At 42.2% G+C, this 16,635-nt stretch overlaps 1 protein-coding gene across 1 annotated transcript; it reads right to left on the bottom strand.

Moving 5' to 3' along the window:
- Window positions 1-807: 807 nt before the first annotated feature.
- On the bottom strand, window positions 808-16,354 carry LOC120959169 (allatotropins-like). The gene is made up of 3 exons (XM_040382368.2): window positions 16,203-16,354; window positions 1,843-2,222; window positions 808-1,784 (listed from the first exon to the last, which is right to left on the bottom strand). The coding sequence occupies exons 1-3, from the start codon at window positions 16,206-16,208 to the stop codon at window positions 1,619-1,621; spliced, it is 552 nt and encodes a 183-aa protein (XP_040238302.2). The 5' UTR covers window positions 16,209-16,354; the 3' UTR covers window positions 808-1,618.
- Window positions 16,355-16,635: the final 281 nt, after the last annotated feature.

The following is a 16,635-nucleotide window of genomic DNA, read 5'->3' as shown; positions in this document are numbered from 1 at the left end:
ATCCTTTTCGTCGGGCTTTGATCTTTGTCGATGGGACGGGGGTGGTTTGTTGGGTAAACATAATGACACATTCCTTCGTATAGATAAACTTCTCCGAGAAAGAGGACAAGGACAAGGACAAGGAGTGGGAAATTCTCAATGATAAACATGAGCCCTCTCTTTCCATCAACGATAATGCTGGCGATGATGAGCGACTGTAAGGTAGCCATAGTGCATTCCAAAGGCTGCTTTGATTGTTTAACTGTTTTTAATTAGTTTCTGTGTCTTTTTGCTCTTGCTGTGCTGCTTAGCTACTTTTCGTTGTTTCATCTTTTCTGCTGCAGTTTTCCAACTTTTTACTTTTAGCTTTACCTTCAACATTCAATTGCGTGCAGCTCGGGCAAAACTTTCTTAATGAAGTGGCCAATGAAGCACCTTACCGTGGCTTACACCTTGGCACTTTGGCTCAGCAGCGTACATTGGTTTTCCCTTTTAGAAAATGTTTTAAATTACAACAGTCAAGCTTTATTAAATCATTCTCAATTGCGCAAGAAACCATACAGTAAAAGTAAATCAACGATGTTGCTCTTGTTGCTGTTTCAAACCCAATATATTTCTCGGTCGTTATTTTACAACTGTGTTTTGTTTGGTGTGTGTGTCTGTTTTGCAGGTGTTTGTTGCTCAATTTTGTTGCTATTTTTTTATGTTTTGTGTTTGCAATGTTGTGTTTTTTTAACATTTCACTACACTTCTGTCTTCTCCTGCAATTCCTTCATACAACATTCTCAGCTTGGTTGTTATTAAATGAACTTTCCCTCCCCCATTTTTACCACTTCCCCACTTTACACATATTCACACTAAACGGGTGCGTAAGATTTGGTTTGTGTTTGTGTAGTTTTTCTCTCTTTCAATTAGAATTCTTACTTCCTTTTCCTTTCTTATTTGTGCGCTAAAGTAATGTCGCCTTGGTTGGCTTCTTCTTACCGACTAGTGTATGCTACAAAACATAGGCAAATGTATTACACACCACACCACACCACCAGCCAGTGTGTATTTCAGCTAACAAAAACGCGCAAACAACGAAGATTGTGACAAACGTTTTGTACAAACGAAAGAATCAAACAAGACAACTGCGGGGAAAACGCCGGAAAGCGCAACACCCAATACCCAGCCATTATTGGTGGCGCTTTCCGGCGCTTTGGCGTGTTGTCGTGCATTGTAGTGCCGCTCTGTTGCTTTACCTCTAGGAGTGTAAGAGAGAGAGAGAGAGAGAAGGAGATGAGGAGGATCATTTGATTTTAATCTTTTTCAAAGATTTCGTGTATAGTTTATATGCTCTTGGAGTCTTTTTGTTTGCAATAAATCAAATAGATGTTTATATAGTTGTAGATCGGGGGGAAATTCGAGTAATGCCAGCCTCATTTGGATTTGAAAGAAACGGGTTGCTTGTGCAGGAATCGATGGTTGAGTGGCGGAGAGATGTAGATAACTGTGTAGCGTCCAGAGAAAGTGTCCTGCTGGTGTGCCCTTTTGTCCATGCCCTCCAGACTCCAGTCTAAACACGTTCAAGCCACTACCAGACGACGCCATCCTTTAATGACTTTGCTTTGGGTGTGCTTTTGAAGAGGAGAGACGTTTCTTAGAACAGCTCAGACCCAAGCTCGTTACCGTTCGCTCCCGCGCCCGGCATCAGCTCGCCCGTTTCCAGCAGCCCGTCGCGATTGGTGTCGACGAAACGTTGCAGAATCGATTTGGCCAGGGTCGGATTGGTGGACATTTCGTTCGCAAACCACTCCAGCGGGAAGCTGGTGAAGAGAGAAATGTTAAAAATCCGCTTTATGATAATGTTACTCTCACTCTTACCTGTTCTCCTGATCTCCTCCGATCAGTTGCTGCTGGGGATCGTTCTGATCGACGCTCGCCAGATCCTCCATCAGCTTGCTGATGTCGTGCTTTTCCTCGGCCCATGGTGCTGACTCAGCGTCGCCCGCTGCCAGGCTGTGGTGTGCTGGCCGGCCACTGCCGAAGCTTACGCCAATCGGAGCCCGGCGCTTGCCGAAGCCTCGTGCCGTCATCATTTCCGAGTTGCGGAAGGGCGCCCGTATCGAGCGCGGGATCTTGGAGGCTCTCGCGGCCAGGCTGGCCAGCTGGCGGGCCGGTCCAGCCTCGGACGTGTGACAGCACAGCATCACCGTTGAGAGGATGACGAACAGCAGCAGCTTGTAGATGGATATTTTCATGATCTGTCGAGCGAGAGAAAAAAAATATGAAAGAATCAATAAGATGTTGGTTTATAAACACTTTCTTGATTGGTTGTGAACATTGTGATAAAGAAAAAAGGTACCGCTAACCACAGGAGCTTGGTGGAACATGTAATGCAACCTCTACAATAATTAAATTCACAGCATCAGTACAGTACACCGTTGATTGAAAATTTCCAAAAAAAGTTACAAATCGCCCCACGGAAGCTGTCATCCCGTTGTCTGTTCCCGCTCCATCGCAAGATGCCATTACAAACAATCAATCTGTCCTGATTGCCTCTCACATGCGTCCGTAAGTACGTGCGTAAGTGGTCGATGGATCGAGGAGTCTTGATCGACGCTGCTTGATAGTCTTTTGCGGAAGGAACAACAAAAAGCTAACTGCCAACATCCCTTAGTACTGGGATGTTCGTATTTGTCATAATCTTGCGTCTTGTCACCCGTGCCATGCCACGGTGATGGAGCAATAAATTTAATTTATCAATAAATATTTATTGCCACGGTTCACCGCTGCCGTTCAGAGGCGTCTTGCTAAGGGTAGCGCCGTAGCAAGGTTGGTTGGGGGACGGTACTTGGCAAAACCGCGCGTGTAGCAGCGTTTGCCCGAAGCCATCAATTTTCGATTACCCAGTCATTGTCGCCAGCGTAGTGCTTTGCAGCCGTTTAAAGGATTTGTTTTTGTTATTCAATTTAAGACCTGTTGCTGGTTTCAGGTGTTGATTGGTTTGGTTTCGTTTAATTGAATTGTTGGAAAAATGTGACATTTTCCTTTATTATAATTGAAAAGTACTACAGCTATATAAGATTCTAAGCATTTAACAAATAATGGTTTTATTACAATATATCAATATCGATGTAAATCTTGTACATTCTGCAATTGCCTGTGCTACAAGCACCTATGAATAGGCACTCAATATTACTTCTGACTGGATTCGTTCAAGATATTGAATGATGTTCGCATTCTGAAGTTGAAGCTGTATTCGCTGAATGCAGGGATTAAACCATCTCACATTACCAATGCGCAATACGGTGAATAGAACCTTACGATAGTGTGTATAAATAGAGCGTACTCCACAGGAACTATTCCAAACGATTCATTTTTGAACGTAGAGAAATAAGTTTGCAGTTCGCTTTACATTATAACACAATTATAAAATATAATAAACTCTTAAACCACTCATGAAATGTGAAATGTTCACTAAAATGAGATGAGTGAGGTAAATTTTCGCCTAAAGGTATGTAATGTATAGATACATAGTGTGCATACCTTTAGGCGCACCCACGGCCTATACTTAACGGGCTAGAGAATACGCCCATCATTGTTTTAAGCCCGTTTTACCCTACATTCTTACGAAAATGATATCGCTTTTCCGACAAACTACCTTAAAGTTGCTCCGGAATAAACCATGTGTCGATTGCGAGGAACATTCATAAAATATCGCTTACACCGTGTGTCGACATTCGAGAACCTCAATCCCGGCAGCCCGTTTTGCGTCATCGATTGCGTTGTAAAAAGGCTCATGCTTCAGAATCGGGTCGAAGGCGGGGAAAAGATGCTACACAACCAATATTTTCATCCACCATCGTGTGCTGTTTCGAGCCTGCCGGAACCTACACGTACCGCTGCTAATCATTACTACGTGACACTAACTGACGAGCAAAGTGCGACGCGAAATGCCGTTCACACATATCCGGCCACGGGCGGTTGAAAATAGACTCGGTCGCACTCAATTTGATCAACGTTTTCCGCTTTCTTCGGCCTCATTTACGGTGGACGGGAGTGGGTGCGGTGCAAAGTTTTTCTCCAGTTTCGGTTTTCTGTAATTGATTTGCGCTCCGTACCAAATCGAGCGACCAGAAGAGAAAGTTTGTGTTCGTACTTTCACCGAATGGCCTGACAGTTGCTGACGGTATCGTTTGAAGCGAAGCTTGGACTGGAAGCTTTCGGTCGCTGCCAACAGCATTGTATGTATTGATAGTTTGGGCAGTGTGCAGAACACTGACAAGGCAACATCATTGCATTCGGGAAGATGATAAGCAACGAGGCAAACTGCAGGGTAAAAACTTATTAGAAAAAGCGACCGGTGGGGCGGCCCGTTAAATAAGTCCTCCTTTCATGAAGCCCAGCGTACGTTTGGTGGTAATTTTGTGCTGACCATAGGTTGTAGAAACAGCCCTGAACATGACTTTGGTGTTCCTCAGGCACGAGCAGTGTGGGTGTGTGTATGTGGTCAGGCGAGTCTACTCTGCAGTCTTCTGCAGGTTCCAGCAGGAGTAGGTTAATCGTTTTATCGGCACCGGTTGCACAATGTAGCGCTTACATCGTAATTACGTTGCGCAAAACTTGAAAAGTGATGAGTTTGATTGAGGCTTCGCCGGCAAACACGTGGTAGGATGTGGTCAGTTTATGTTGCGGGTATGCATTTGACATGCACCGTTTTTGCTGCACTGCACTTGGAAAGTTGGGTCAAATTTGCACCGAAAACGTTACATTTTGATAAAGTAGATGTATTGGGGAAAAAGTTGTTCAAAACGGAAAGTCGACGGTTTTGATCGCGTTCAAGTAATTTTGCATCACAAGTTGCATACTTTTAGGCGTTTATAGATAGACACTTTTCAAGCAACACTTGGATGAAATGAAATATCGAAGCAAATATTTAGTCACATGATATTTTAATGAATAATTGATGAACAATCTAGTATAATGAAGGATTGAGTCCATAAACAATTGTAAATAAGTCTGAATGTACAACAAAGATTCATACCTATTCAATTCACTAATCGATAAAACTTCACACATTGTAACTTTTTCAGCAGTAGCCCAAGAATTCTGGAGCCGAACTCCGCAGAAACCGATTAATTGTTTTTGCATTGTTGTGACACAACTTCAATATCCCGTTAACTTCTAGCTTGCTTTGCGGTTTTGAGGTGTTGCACGAGAAATTTTATCAAAATATCAAAGAGTTATAATACTTTCGGATTTTTGTTTCTTCATACTGAGGTTTAAGTTCGTTTGCAAGACATTAGTATAATAAAATGCTGCACCCTTGAAAGCACCACACGGTAAAAGGGTTTTGCAGTGCAACAGATGTTCCGAGAGTAATAAATTATCGTTTATTTCTTCCAAAAGTAAGATGGAAAAATGATGACAGTGTGTGTGTGGATGGTTCCCACGAAATTCGGTGCCATTGGTGACCCTTTTTCGTGGACAAAAAGCATCTTCAAGAAAGGAGATGTTTGTCACCAGGGAGCCCGATTCGGGTGAAAATTTATTCTTCCACAAGCAAGTAAAAGCTCAGAGAGCCTCAAAGCATACATCTTTTCAATGGTCTTCGCTGGAAGCAAGCCAGAAACCGTGCGAGAACCACAAAGCACGGTAACGTGCTTTCTTCCCAGCGTTTGAAGTGCTTCCTGCTCCGGTGCGCCCATTGTCTCGTAAAATTTAACGCGAAAATGCAATTTCATGCCCACTTGCACCGTGCGGATATCATCATCTGCGTAGTGCCGAACAGCCGTATTGCCGTGCTGACAAAGAAAGAGTCACATCCTTTAACGGGGCTTTTTGACCCTTCTCGAGCGAACGAAAAGTAGCCTGCCCGACTCACAGCCCCGCGGTGCTGCCCCTCTAATGGTGGATAAACATTTGTTTTTCCGATTGATTGCATCGACCGCAGCGGTGGGATTCCATAATTTGTTGTGTCAACATTGGCACGGGATCAGAGATTGGGTGCGTACGGATCACCCTTGGATTGGACACAATCGGTTTTGTTATGGAGCTCGGCAACGTTGTAGCGGACTGATCCCTTAAGTAAAGTCAACATTAAAGGTATGTTTGCTTGCCATCATGCGTGCGTGTGTGTGTGTGCACGTGTGGATGTGTAGGGTGAATGGGTAGAAAAGTTGGAAAGATTTCTTTCGTCACACGGGCGGTTTTTCACACTGGCTCTGTTTCTTTCTAACCCATAGGTTGAATAAATGATTATCTATCGACGTAGCTGCTTCCCCCGTGGCTGGATGGTGTTGATTGGTGTTGTTAAGCACTCCATTATCGATGGATCAAAAGGAAACTTTGCGTGGTACCGGAACCTTCGGAGAAGCAGCAAAACTTTTCTTCCCGCCGCAACAGCCGAGACAGCCGAGACACATCCGATACAGTTCTTAAGGTACGGTACTGTTTTTCCTTTCGAACTTACTTCGTAAACAAACACTGTGCTTGTAGGGATAGACTGGATCGACTTCTTCGTTTATATCTTCATCAGTGTTCCGTGCTCTTAAAGCAAGCACCGCTCCAACCAGCTGTTGTGGGAAAATCAATCAATCTTTGTGGCACGCTTTTGGGTAGAATCTCTCCCCCTGTTACCCTAGCAGTGCCATATTTACGTTACATGACGTGGGTCATTAGTAATCGTATGCCAAAAGTTAGTTTCGGCAAAAGGTTCGCGTGTCCCAAAGCCACCAGGGGAATATGAAAGCAGCTGGCAAAATGTTAAGCCCAACAGGGATGCTTTGTCATGATAATTGCATACTGTTAGGCGCAGAGTATGCGACTTTCTGTACAAGATGTCTACGCAAGCATGGTTAGCTTTAGACGGTTCGTCTGCTGTTTGTTGTTTTGAACCATGATGTAATAACAACACAATCTTCTTATTTAAAAACAAAAAGAAGCTAGAACACTCCATTAGACCCTGACCGTGAGAGTTCTTTATCATTTCATTGGGTGGCTGTAACACGTCACAGAAGAAACAATCTTCATCATTTCTCGAAACCTTTTCTTACCCCATTCTTCCACCAGCACAAGTCCCGGTGGGAATTGCGTGGCTGGCAAACGCATAATGGCAGACACATTACTTGTAACTGCGGTCATCTGCGGTACCACCACGGTCGCTCGATTGTGAATAGCAACATGAGCTTGGCGTGTTCGTTGACGTACTTTTTTCAGCGTTTCTAAGCGAACCTCCACTTCGAGGGAAAGACGCCACTAAAGCGGAAAAGAAGAAGGAGCGCTCCAAGTGCCTGCTAATTGTTGTAATAGGCCCCTTGCATACGAAGGGAACCGGAACAGCTGGCGAAGGGTAATGAGGACAAGTACAGTAAGCGACCCAAAGCTCTTGGGTTGGCGTACTGGCCGCCAGATACCGGTCGAGGAGAACATAGATCGAGGCATACTCTTGAGAAAAAGAAAGCATCCACCGCCGTCAGGAGGAGCAGCAGCAGTATGTTATATCTTGAGTACGTAGAAGGTTCTGCTAGCGAAAAATCTGTGTTTAAAATTTCACTGGAACGTGAAAATTCAGCTCAAGAACGTTTGCACAGCGTTAAAGCGTAAATACATGAATTATGTTTGCTGTTGAAACATGGCTTGTTTTCCAAAGAATAAAGAATAGAACCTATTTTTTTACAACCTACTGGGCGTCTCCTTTAACTCATACCATGCGTCTCCATTAGTATCATCACGTGTTTCCATGGTGATTAAGAATTATTGTAGTGCGAAGGCAATCTAAGAGTAAATATGAACTGTGATAAAATGGTACAGAAGTTTCTACGAATGGATTTGAAACGCTGATAGTGTATCAATAATAGTCATCAAATAAGACTGAACTTGATACTGCCTGTCAGCATGTAATTGTGCTGTCGTATTATCATTTTTCTCAACGTCATCTCTACCGACTTTATGCCAATGTTGATGCGAATGGAAAAATCAATGTGTGAGAAAGTACTACCGATTTAAAAATATTTGTTCAGTTCGAGTTACCAGCCATCATCCCGTACCGGTACAGCATTTAAATCGTTTTCTTCAACTATCTCAACCGCTTATGCCCGAACGTCCGTGCAAAGATACTACGACCGGAAGGAAGAAAACTAGCAACTTTTCCCCAAACCACCCCTCAAACCTTGTTCCACAAAAACGCATCGTTGCTTGGCCAGGGCTGCAGGCATCACCCCGGGAACGGGGTGGACAGTCAACTGTTGAGCAAACTCTTGTGCAAGATCTCGACGTACGATGTAGCCACTTGCTTCCTGCTTGACATGCGAGCGCGTGCTGTCTGACCGGACGACATGATATGCGATGGACAAGGTCCGGTCCGGTCAAGTTGAGCCAACAAGCCACAGGTATTTATGCTAGTCGTTGATACGAGAGTGAAGTGAAGCACGAGCCGTACTGTTTGCGCTGCAGGATGGGACATGGTTCGTCGGGGGCAGTGTGGGCTGACGGTGATTTCTTGCGAAGGAAAGTATACTGTAGGCGTATATTAAAACGATGCTGTCTAGTCTAGCTTTTAAGAACGGAGATGAGAAATGTGCCTGAGTCATTTACCATTCTCGAGATGCAAGATTAGCTTTGTTTTGTGTCTTTACAACCTCCTAGTGAAGGGAACAACAGACAAAGCACTGTTTTGTAGCCATGAAAGCGTTTAATTGCACGCACATTTCAATTTTCTAATCACGGCTGACTTTCAGCGGAGAGAAAACTGTTTAATCAGCAGACTATATGAAATTTCTTCCACGCAGTGAGCTATACACTGAGACACGGTATTATCATTTGTAGTCCTCTCTTTCGCTCGAGTCTATTCATAGAGTGATTGATTGATTGGTGATTGTTAAACATTCCTTTACTATACCCTCACTTATCGAACAGTCGTGCCGAATTTAAACTGTCATCTCTCTCTCTCTCTCTTTCTCTCTCTCTCTTTCTCTCTCTCTTTCTTTCTCTCTTTCTCTCTCTCTGGGCTTTTGGTGCTGATTTTACACATTCCTTGTTGTGTATTGTTCCTTACTGTAGCAATCAAAATATTGCTGAGTGGCAAATGTGTGAGCATTATGCTTCGGCTGTGCTATGTCTCGTTATCTGTACGTCTAATGCCAAACGATCGATTAGAGATTAAGATTTAATCTGTAGAATGTTTCTATAGGAGTGAAAAAAGTGGAAAATGTAAGGTGAAGGTTGCAAAAACCCGAAATTTTCTTCACATCGTTTTATCACTTCCAGCAAAATCAAGGACCCTCTTTCTCTTGTAGATTGGATTGGAACAATCATAGATCTCGAATACAATTCTACTAGCTTTTGCTTCGAACAAGAAAAAACAACATCACACGAGTTTTCCCCCAAAGTACATGATACTTGAGGATCCGCATGGGAAAAGAGCACTCCTCACCGTTTTATAATCACTTTTATTATTTCGAAAGCGTTCCAAGTGCGACTAAATGGATTGAGTTCATACGGTGGTACGTGCATACGATGTTCACCGGTGGTTATACTTTTGGTCGTAGATTTCCATTGCTCTCCTACACACTGACTCTCACCCACTTTTTTCTGACTGTGGCTCAATTGAAATGAAGCCAGCGCACAGAGAACTAACGGTCAAGATAGAAGAGCTGAATGGTTGGCTAACATTAGTTCACTATTTGGACACCATGGTTGGCATTCAGGGGGAGTCTGGGAAGTAGACAACCCTATGCTAACGATGATTTATGGCCGTTTGGTGCAGACACCATAGGTACCGAAGGATTGACCTTGTTTGCCTCGTGCCGAAGAAGCTCGTGTGTTAAGTTCATAAATCCAATGATTAAACAAACACGACCAAGGAAGAACTACGAGCCAATGCGCGAGGATGTGGAGGGAGTAATAGAGTGTAATTAAACGGCGGTGAAAACATGATCCCTGTTGAGCATCTTGAAATAGTAATCACAGGTGCAAGATTATTGTTATGATAAGTGATAACGATTCCAAGAGCGGTTGAAAGAGAACATGATATCCGTTTCGTGTTGACGAGCCATGTTAGCAGAGCTATTAGATTCCAGCTAAAATGCGTTGCTATGGTTTCTACGAAGAGCAATCAAACAAGCTTTTAAATCGTCGATGGCTAGGCTTAATGCCAAATGCTCTGTGAGTGGGAAGATGGTGCTGTGCATACATTTAGGCGCCATATGTGCAGGGCAAGCAGTCTGCATGATAAATCTGTTTAATTATCACACACAGAAACTCACAGGAAGAAATGTTTCAAGCTTATGGCATATATTGATTTGCATCACAAGATTTATGAGTGCAGAAATATTTGCAGTAAAAACATAATTTCCCGCTGATAGCGTAAATCAAGGCACGGGATCGGTATCGTTGAGTTTATTGAGAATTAAAAATAAACTGTATTATTGTCTAAGTAAAAATAATTCTTTTCAGTCATTGTCTTTTATCTATAAAAATGCAGGTTCTGGCAAAAGCATTGTTGTTCATTTTTGCCCGCCCATTTGAGCGCAACAATAGCCGATGATCTTGAAAAGTAATTGTATGGAAATAACTTGGCAGTAATAAAAGAAGCGCATCGTGAGAATTGTGTATGAATAGATTACTTTCATTCTGCCTAACATCACTGGAAGGCATTTCAGCGGCTTCTTATAAATACAAAAACCGATGCTTCTTTTGCACGATGCAGTGTATAGTTGCTCTTCGCTTCTTTGTTCATTCTTAGCTCACCCATCGTTGTATGCGTATGTGTTTATATGAAATAGCCCAAAAAGTAATCATTCCGTGTTGCTCAATATTTTTACAGCCATCGTATTGACCTTGTATTTATTTTTATTATCCATCCAAAAATGCCTTAGGCTGTGTAAAATTTATCACTTTTTTCTATTTTCCCCTCACTGCTGCAAGCTGGCTTTCTCTACGATACGGTGACAAAAACCACTTCACCTCGTACGAGTGGTTTGCACAATATTTTCTTAACATTTGTATCAACGCCTTCTTTCCGGCGAGAACCGACATTGTAACCGTTTTGATCGATCGTCGCTACCCTTGTTTGGTGTTTGTGGTGAATTAAATTTTTTACCAACTTCCACTTTTACTTTCGTGTGGGTTTTGGTGGAAATTTTTATTTTCAAAAGCGGTATGTGAAGTGTTTCTCCACTTCAAATTTGCAGTAAGCGTTCTATGTTATTTTGCGGCAACAAACAACGAACGCCCGAGGAATGACTTGATTGGTTTAACGAATGGTTTGAGCTTGCAATGCATTGGAGGTGAGCTTGAAAGAGGGATTTAACAAATTTCATTTACGTTTAGGGCAAATTTTGATGCACCATATACCCAAAGCTCTATTGCGCTTAAGTTAATTATACGCCTAAATGTATGCTATTTTTCACAACATTAATCTTTCGCTTGAATTTGTTAGTAGAACTGAATGATATCATGTAAAATTTAATTTCAATTACTACATTTGTTGAATATCATGATACTAAAGCAGTCAAGTAGTAAGATTTTGTCAGCTACCTAAAGCTGACGAGGTTTATAATCAACTAAATCACTTTGAATTTGGACAAAATCATGCAAACTCTCAACATTTTCCGAAACACAAAATCAACCGTCAACTGTTTCGTGTGTTCCGCTGTACTGGTGGGTGGCAGTATTGCTTGTAGGCTTCTTTGACCGGAAACCTTGTATCGTAACATTCTTATTGCCTTGCTTTTGTTCGCTCTGCAAGTAAGCAATCCTATTTTTAGGGCCATACTGTGGGACGTTATCCATAAAAAGAAGGTATTCCTTCATATTGTTCATTTATATCTTTACTATTCACTCTCCCCCTCAATTATTTGGCAGTGGATACACTTTAACCAGTACGGCTCTTCTGTCCTGTGGAGCTAATCGAACCATCCACCAAACGGTAACGCCTTTCGTGTTACCGAACGCAACGCGGATGATGTCATGTATCATTTTTTGGCCTCGTAAGCAATAGCAACAGGTAGGGTTTCACCCATCATCCGTGACACTGAATGGGAAGGTTAAGTGATGACAGGCTACTCAGCGCTCGTAGAAAGTGATAGTGAGTGTGTGACAGCCTTCGTTTGTACTGTGTGTGTGATCTTTGCATGGCAGTGCGGTTAACAAGGGTAGTTGGTAGGTTGATCGCACCCAGTGGGAAGATTTCACCATTTCTGTATTGTTCCGTTTAGGTTTCTGTGTGTAGGTGAAATTATTGAAAATTGAGCTGTTCTATGAAATTGAAGCAACGTCTTCGGGGGATATGATGATTTGACCGGATAGAAATAGATAAAACACAGTTACACTAGTAGCAATAGACAAAATTGCATAACAAACAGCATATTTAGGTTCTTGCGCCTAAATGTATGCTTTATGTGCTAATAAAGACGTTTAGATGCAAAAAATAATCGTTTTTGTACCTTAATTTCAGTCAATAAATACTTTATCGAATCATCATGCTTCAATAATTAACACGGTTGCTTTTTCACGTTCATTAATCGCTGTGCTGTGAACCACAGGAAGGTATGCAATTTCGAACCGATTCTAATTATGCAAACGTTGAGAAATGTTGGGATGAATAAAACACTGCTCATCAGCTTTGCAGATTGCCCAACAAGTGGGAGACGACCTTACAGTCCGAACCCTTCAACGGGCCACTGGAAAGGTCATCGCTGCTCCGTCAGCGGTCGGCGATGCGTCCAATTACCCGCCCTAAAAAGCCACGGCTTTTGAGGGTAAATTAAGTGCAAATAAATGGCCGTCGGTACCGTGTTATTTAAGGACCAAGAACCAACCGCGGACCGCAAATTCTGCGATAATCTAATTTAATGTACGAACGACCTTCTCAATGTGTGTCTGTGTGATGTATGCAAGTAATTTTAGCACGCCAATCTATATCCGATCAATTTACCACACGGAACGGGCATATTCTTCGCCAAGCAACAACCACATCCTTGTTAACTTGTTCGAAATTTGATCGTTAGCTGTGCAATTTGTGAAACAGTTGTGGATGAAACGTGTGGATGTAATGTACGCCACTCGCATGCAGATGAGTTACGAGTGGATGACGGAAAATGTTCTGGCATCTTCTGCGGGACGCCCCTTCGAGCTAGTTGATTAATTAATTTAAAACACTACCTAAATTTGTGCTAATGGTTGTTGTCTACTCTGCCCCCTGACCCATAACTCCGTAGACCTACGCACAGGCTGACGGAACCCAAGCAGTGTCCCATGCCGCCGGCATGAAAGGGACAGTTTATCATCAGCACAAAAAATAGAACAAAGTTAAACATCCTGAAGGTGCAAGAGTCATCGGGCTGAGTGGCGTTCGTGCGCTCGTAGAAACACTCAATAAATCTTTTCATTCAGGCGTTCTACATTCCTGTCCCTTGTGCTGAGCTCGGAACGAAAAGCAAAACGGGCACAACATTAGACAAGCGTTTTTGTTCCTCTTTCGCATTCGGTTTGTCTGTTCAGAGCAAGATTCGTTTAGGGCGGGAAGCACCGGGAAGTTGGCACAGGTGGGCAGCATTTAGTAAAATTGTAGAATTACGAACACAGCCTCACAGCAATGTTTTCTTGCCGCCTACGATTACAAAATAGGCGTAAGTTTTCCATAGGCAAATGGTTGCAGATCGTGAGGCAGATTGAATGGCTCGCAAGGATCAGGTTAATGCGATTGTTCTGACAGGTCGGCACACTGCTGGTAGCATTGTTACCTTTCGTTTCTCTTACATTGGGGAGTGATGTTTTTCTTTGGTATTTTTTAGGTGACCCATTTTACGCAAGGGACATACAAATGAGGTGGTTTACCTTTTTGTGTTGTATCTTGTCAAGGGAAGTAGTGAGGACATACGATTGTAAAAAGAGCAAGTGAACATTTTGAACAAAAAGCAAAGGCAGAGTAGAAAATGGATTCGTTGCGATGGCTTACATACCATTAAATACCAAACAATCACTTTGAGTATTTAAATTCAAACTACTACTACTTATTGGAATTTCAATACAGTTTTATAAATGGCTTTAAATTCTTTTCCCCATTTTTTGTATAAAATATCTAAATAGTTAGCCTTTTCGAGTGCTTCTTTCATCGCGAAAGGTCAACCGACGCGCCTTTTTACCTCATTGCCTACATGCAGGCGTTTCTGTACAGAATTGGCAGTGCTCTCGAGTACTCTGCTAAACAATGTAGACCGGAGATGAGCAACCTGTTGCCCTCGGGTCTAATGCGGGCCTCGTAGAATTTAAAACACAGAGAGTGACTGCTTTGGGTTGGCTAGAATCTGAAGAATAAGATAAACAAAAAACTGTGTTTCATAATCATCCGTTTTATTGTTTCCCAGAAGAATCACTTTTTGTTGTTGTTTTGTGTGTGAGCCTAACCGAAAAACAAACTGTGGCTCTTTAACTTATCCTTTTCAATTAGATTTTGTTGTTTAAAGTAAAAGTAATGTTATGGCCTTGGATTATGTTGTTATGGTAATAGTTTCATGCAAATTGCATAACTTTAGGCGTACTTTCATGCTCATTTCAAATGGCTTGGTAGCCTAAATGATTGTGTTACGAATATGTTTTCAGATCCTAAAGTATGATACCATTGAGTAGAGTGCTATAGCAAAATAAGGCTAAATAGCTGCGATCCCACGTTATTGTTGTGTGGAAGTGTGTGTGTTATTGAATAAACAAAGCATCTTGATTACCCTCGGGAGGTTTTATGTACAAACAAGTCCGAGCTTTTCCCTTCCTTTCACTCGTAATGAATCCCGGCGTCAGAGTGTTTTGTCAACAGAATTGATTCATTCTTTGGAATTAACTGGAAAGGAAAAAGGCAACATTTCTATACATCACAATCTGGCACGATTATTGCTCTATTCTATGCCATCGAAACGCACTATACTGATGACGGTACACACGGTTTGCTTATGAGCTGTACAATGCTCATTTGTTTCTGCTGCATAATGGCTCTTGTCTCTTGTCGCTTGTCATTTCTCATTCTGTTTGCCACTGGAAAAATGTTTGCCGTGTGACCGTAATTGCAATGGTAGATGAAACCGTTCCTCAGCCACAGTCACTCCCGTGATTCGTGTACAAAGATTTATCACAATAAACCGTTGCATGCTAGCACGTTTGTGCACTTACAATGAGAAAAGAGCAATGAAACAGAGTAGGACGAAGAAAAAAAAAGAACCCGCGAATTTAAACGCATCCAGAGGAAAGTTTGTTTATTTCCGCTGGCACGAGCACGTTGCAGTAGTATAGTATTCCCTTGGGAAACTTCTGCTCGGCGAGGGAAAAATAAACGATGGTTCCATTTGGGTTTGATTAAGGTGGAGCTGAGCGAAAACAAACGCTAGACGTTTATCTTATTTTGATCACCGTTCTGCTCGCGGCTTAAAAGTTTTGTCTCCCGAAAGACGGGAAGCAGGGAAAAGGGTAGCATTTGTTTTCTTGAAACGAAAGTGGCCTCGTTTACTTGATTTTTAAATTTTATTAACTGCATTAATTCCCGGTATTGTATATCTTCGAACACAATCAACGAGATTTACTTTTTTCGCTTTACTGTTGGTGATGTTTTCTTTTACTTATTTTAGGACAAAGGGGCAAAAAACAACATTTCTCACTTTTCGTCCTAGCTCAGCGCCTAAAGGTATGTAATATGGTAACTACTGTGGAACTACATTGCATACTTTCAGGTGTTTTGGGGGCTCGGATAAAGCTGTAGACAAAGGACAAAGCAAACTGATACAGATAATTTTCCAAAATGTGGGACAGAAACTCATCAAACAGGTTAAAGCGCGCCTAAATGTATGGAATGTGCTTTACTTCAGTAGATTATTAAGCAATGATTTCAGCTCCTATACCGGGCAAGACAAAGCGATAGTGCTATGTGCCGAGTTCAGCAAATCATCCTTCACGTTCAGTGCATTTCTAGTTGGTGTGGCAAATTTTTGTCAAGCCTACCCAATGCTGTGCTTCCATAGCTACAACTGCAAACACCCTTGTCATACACCTTTCAATCATGATTATGATCGAAATTGATTCCTTACCTTCGGTAGCAGGTGAACCTACACCGTGTCCGCCTTTTCGGAAAGATTTCACCATCTAACGGACAAAGCCGCTGCACGGTGGCCCTGACACAAACTTCCAATAAATTAAGCGACGGTCAAATGCGGGCACCTAAGATTGAGTTACGAGCAGATGGCATCGTTACTTACCTCCATTTTGGTGTTGTTTGAGGTTGAAGTATGAGCACCGGGAGTTACTGTTGGGCGTGTTGTCGCTGGGTAAAAGTGGAATGCACTTTTTTGCTGTGTGCTTTGTTCCTGTTGATTCTGTTATGCAGTTCGTTATGCTTTATTGGAAATTTTGCTACTGTTGGTCAACGTTTTTGTTAAGTTTTGAAAATGTAAAGTTTGTTGAATATATGATTTTCACTGTTTTTGATTTATTTGAATCACTGCACGAGCAAGCGCTTTGTGGTTTGATTTATTTTCTAGCTGCTACATGTGCCTTATCCCCTATTGCCTGTATAATACACAAAAAAGGAGCCGATTAAAAAGGAAACAAATTAAAGGCGTGAGTGCAAAGATTCACATGAGTGATTTACACCTTCATCAGGGGGAGTGAATTTGAGCCATAGTGGAAGCA

The sequence above is a fragment of the Anopheles coluzzii genome, chromosome 3 (genome assembly GCF_943734685.1).
Source record: "Anopheles coluzzii chromosome 3, AcolN3, whole genome shotgun sequence".
NCBI classification, from domain to species: Eukaryota; Metazoa; Arthropoda; class Insecta; order Diptera; family Culicidae; genus Anopheles; species Anopheles coluzzii.
This window is presented reverse-complemented; position numbering and strand designations above follow the sequence as displayed.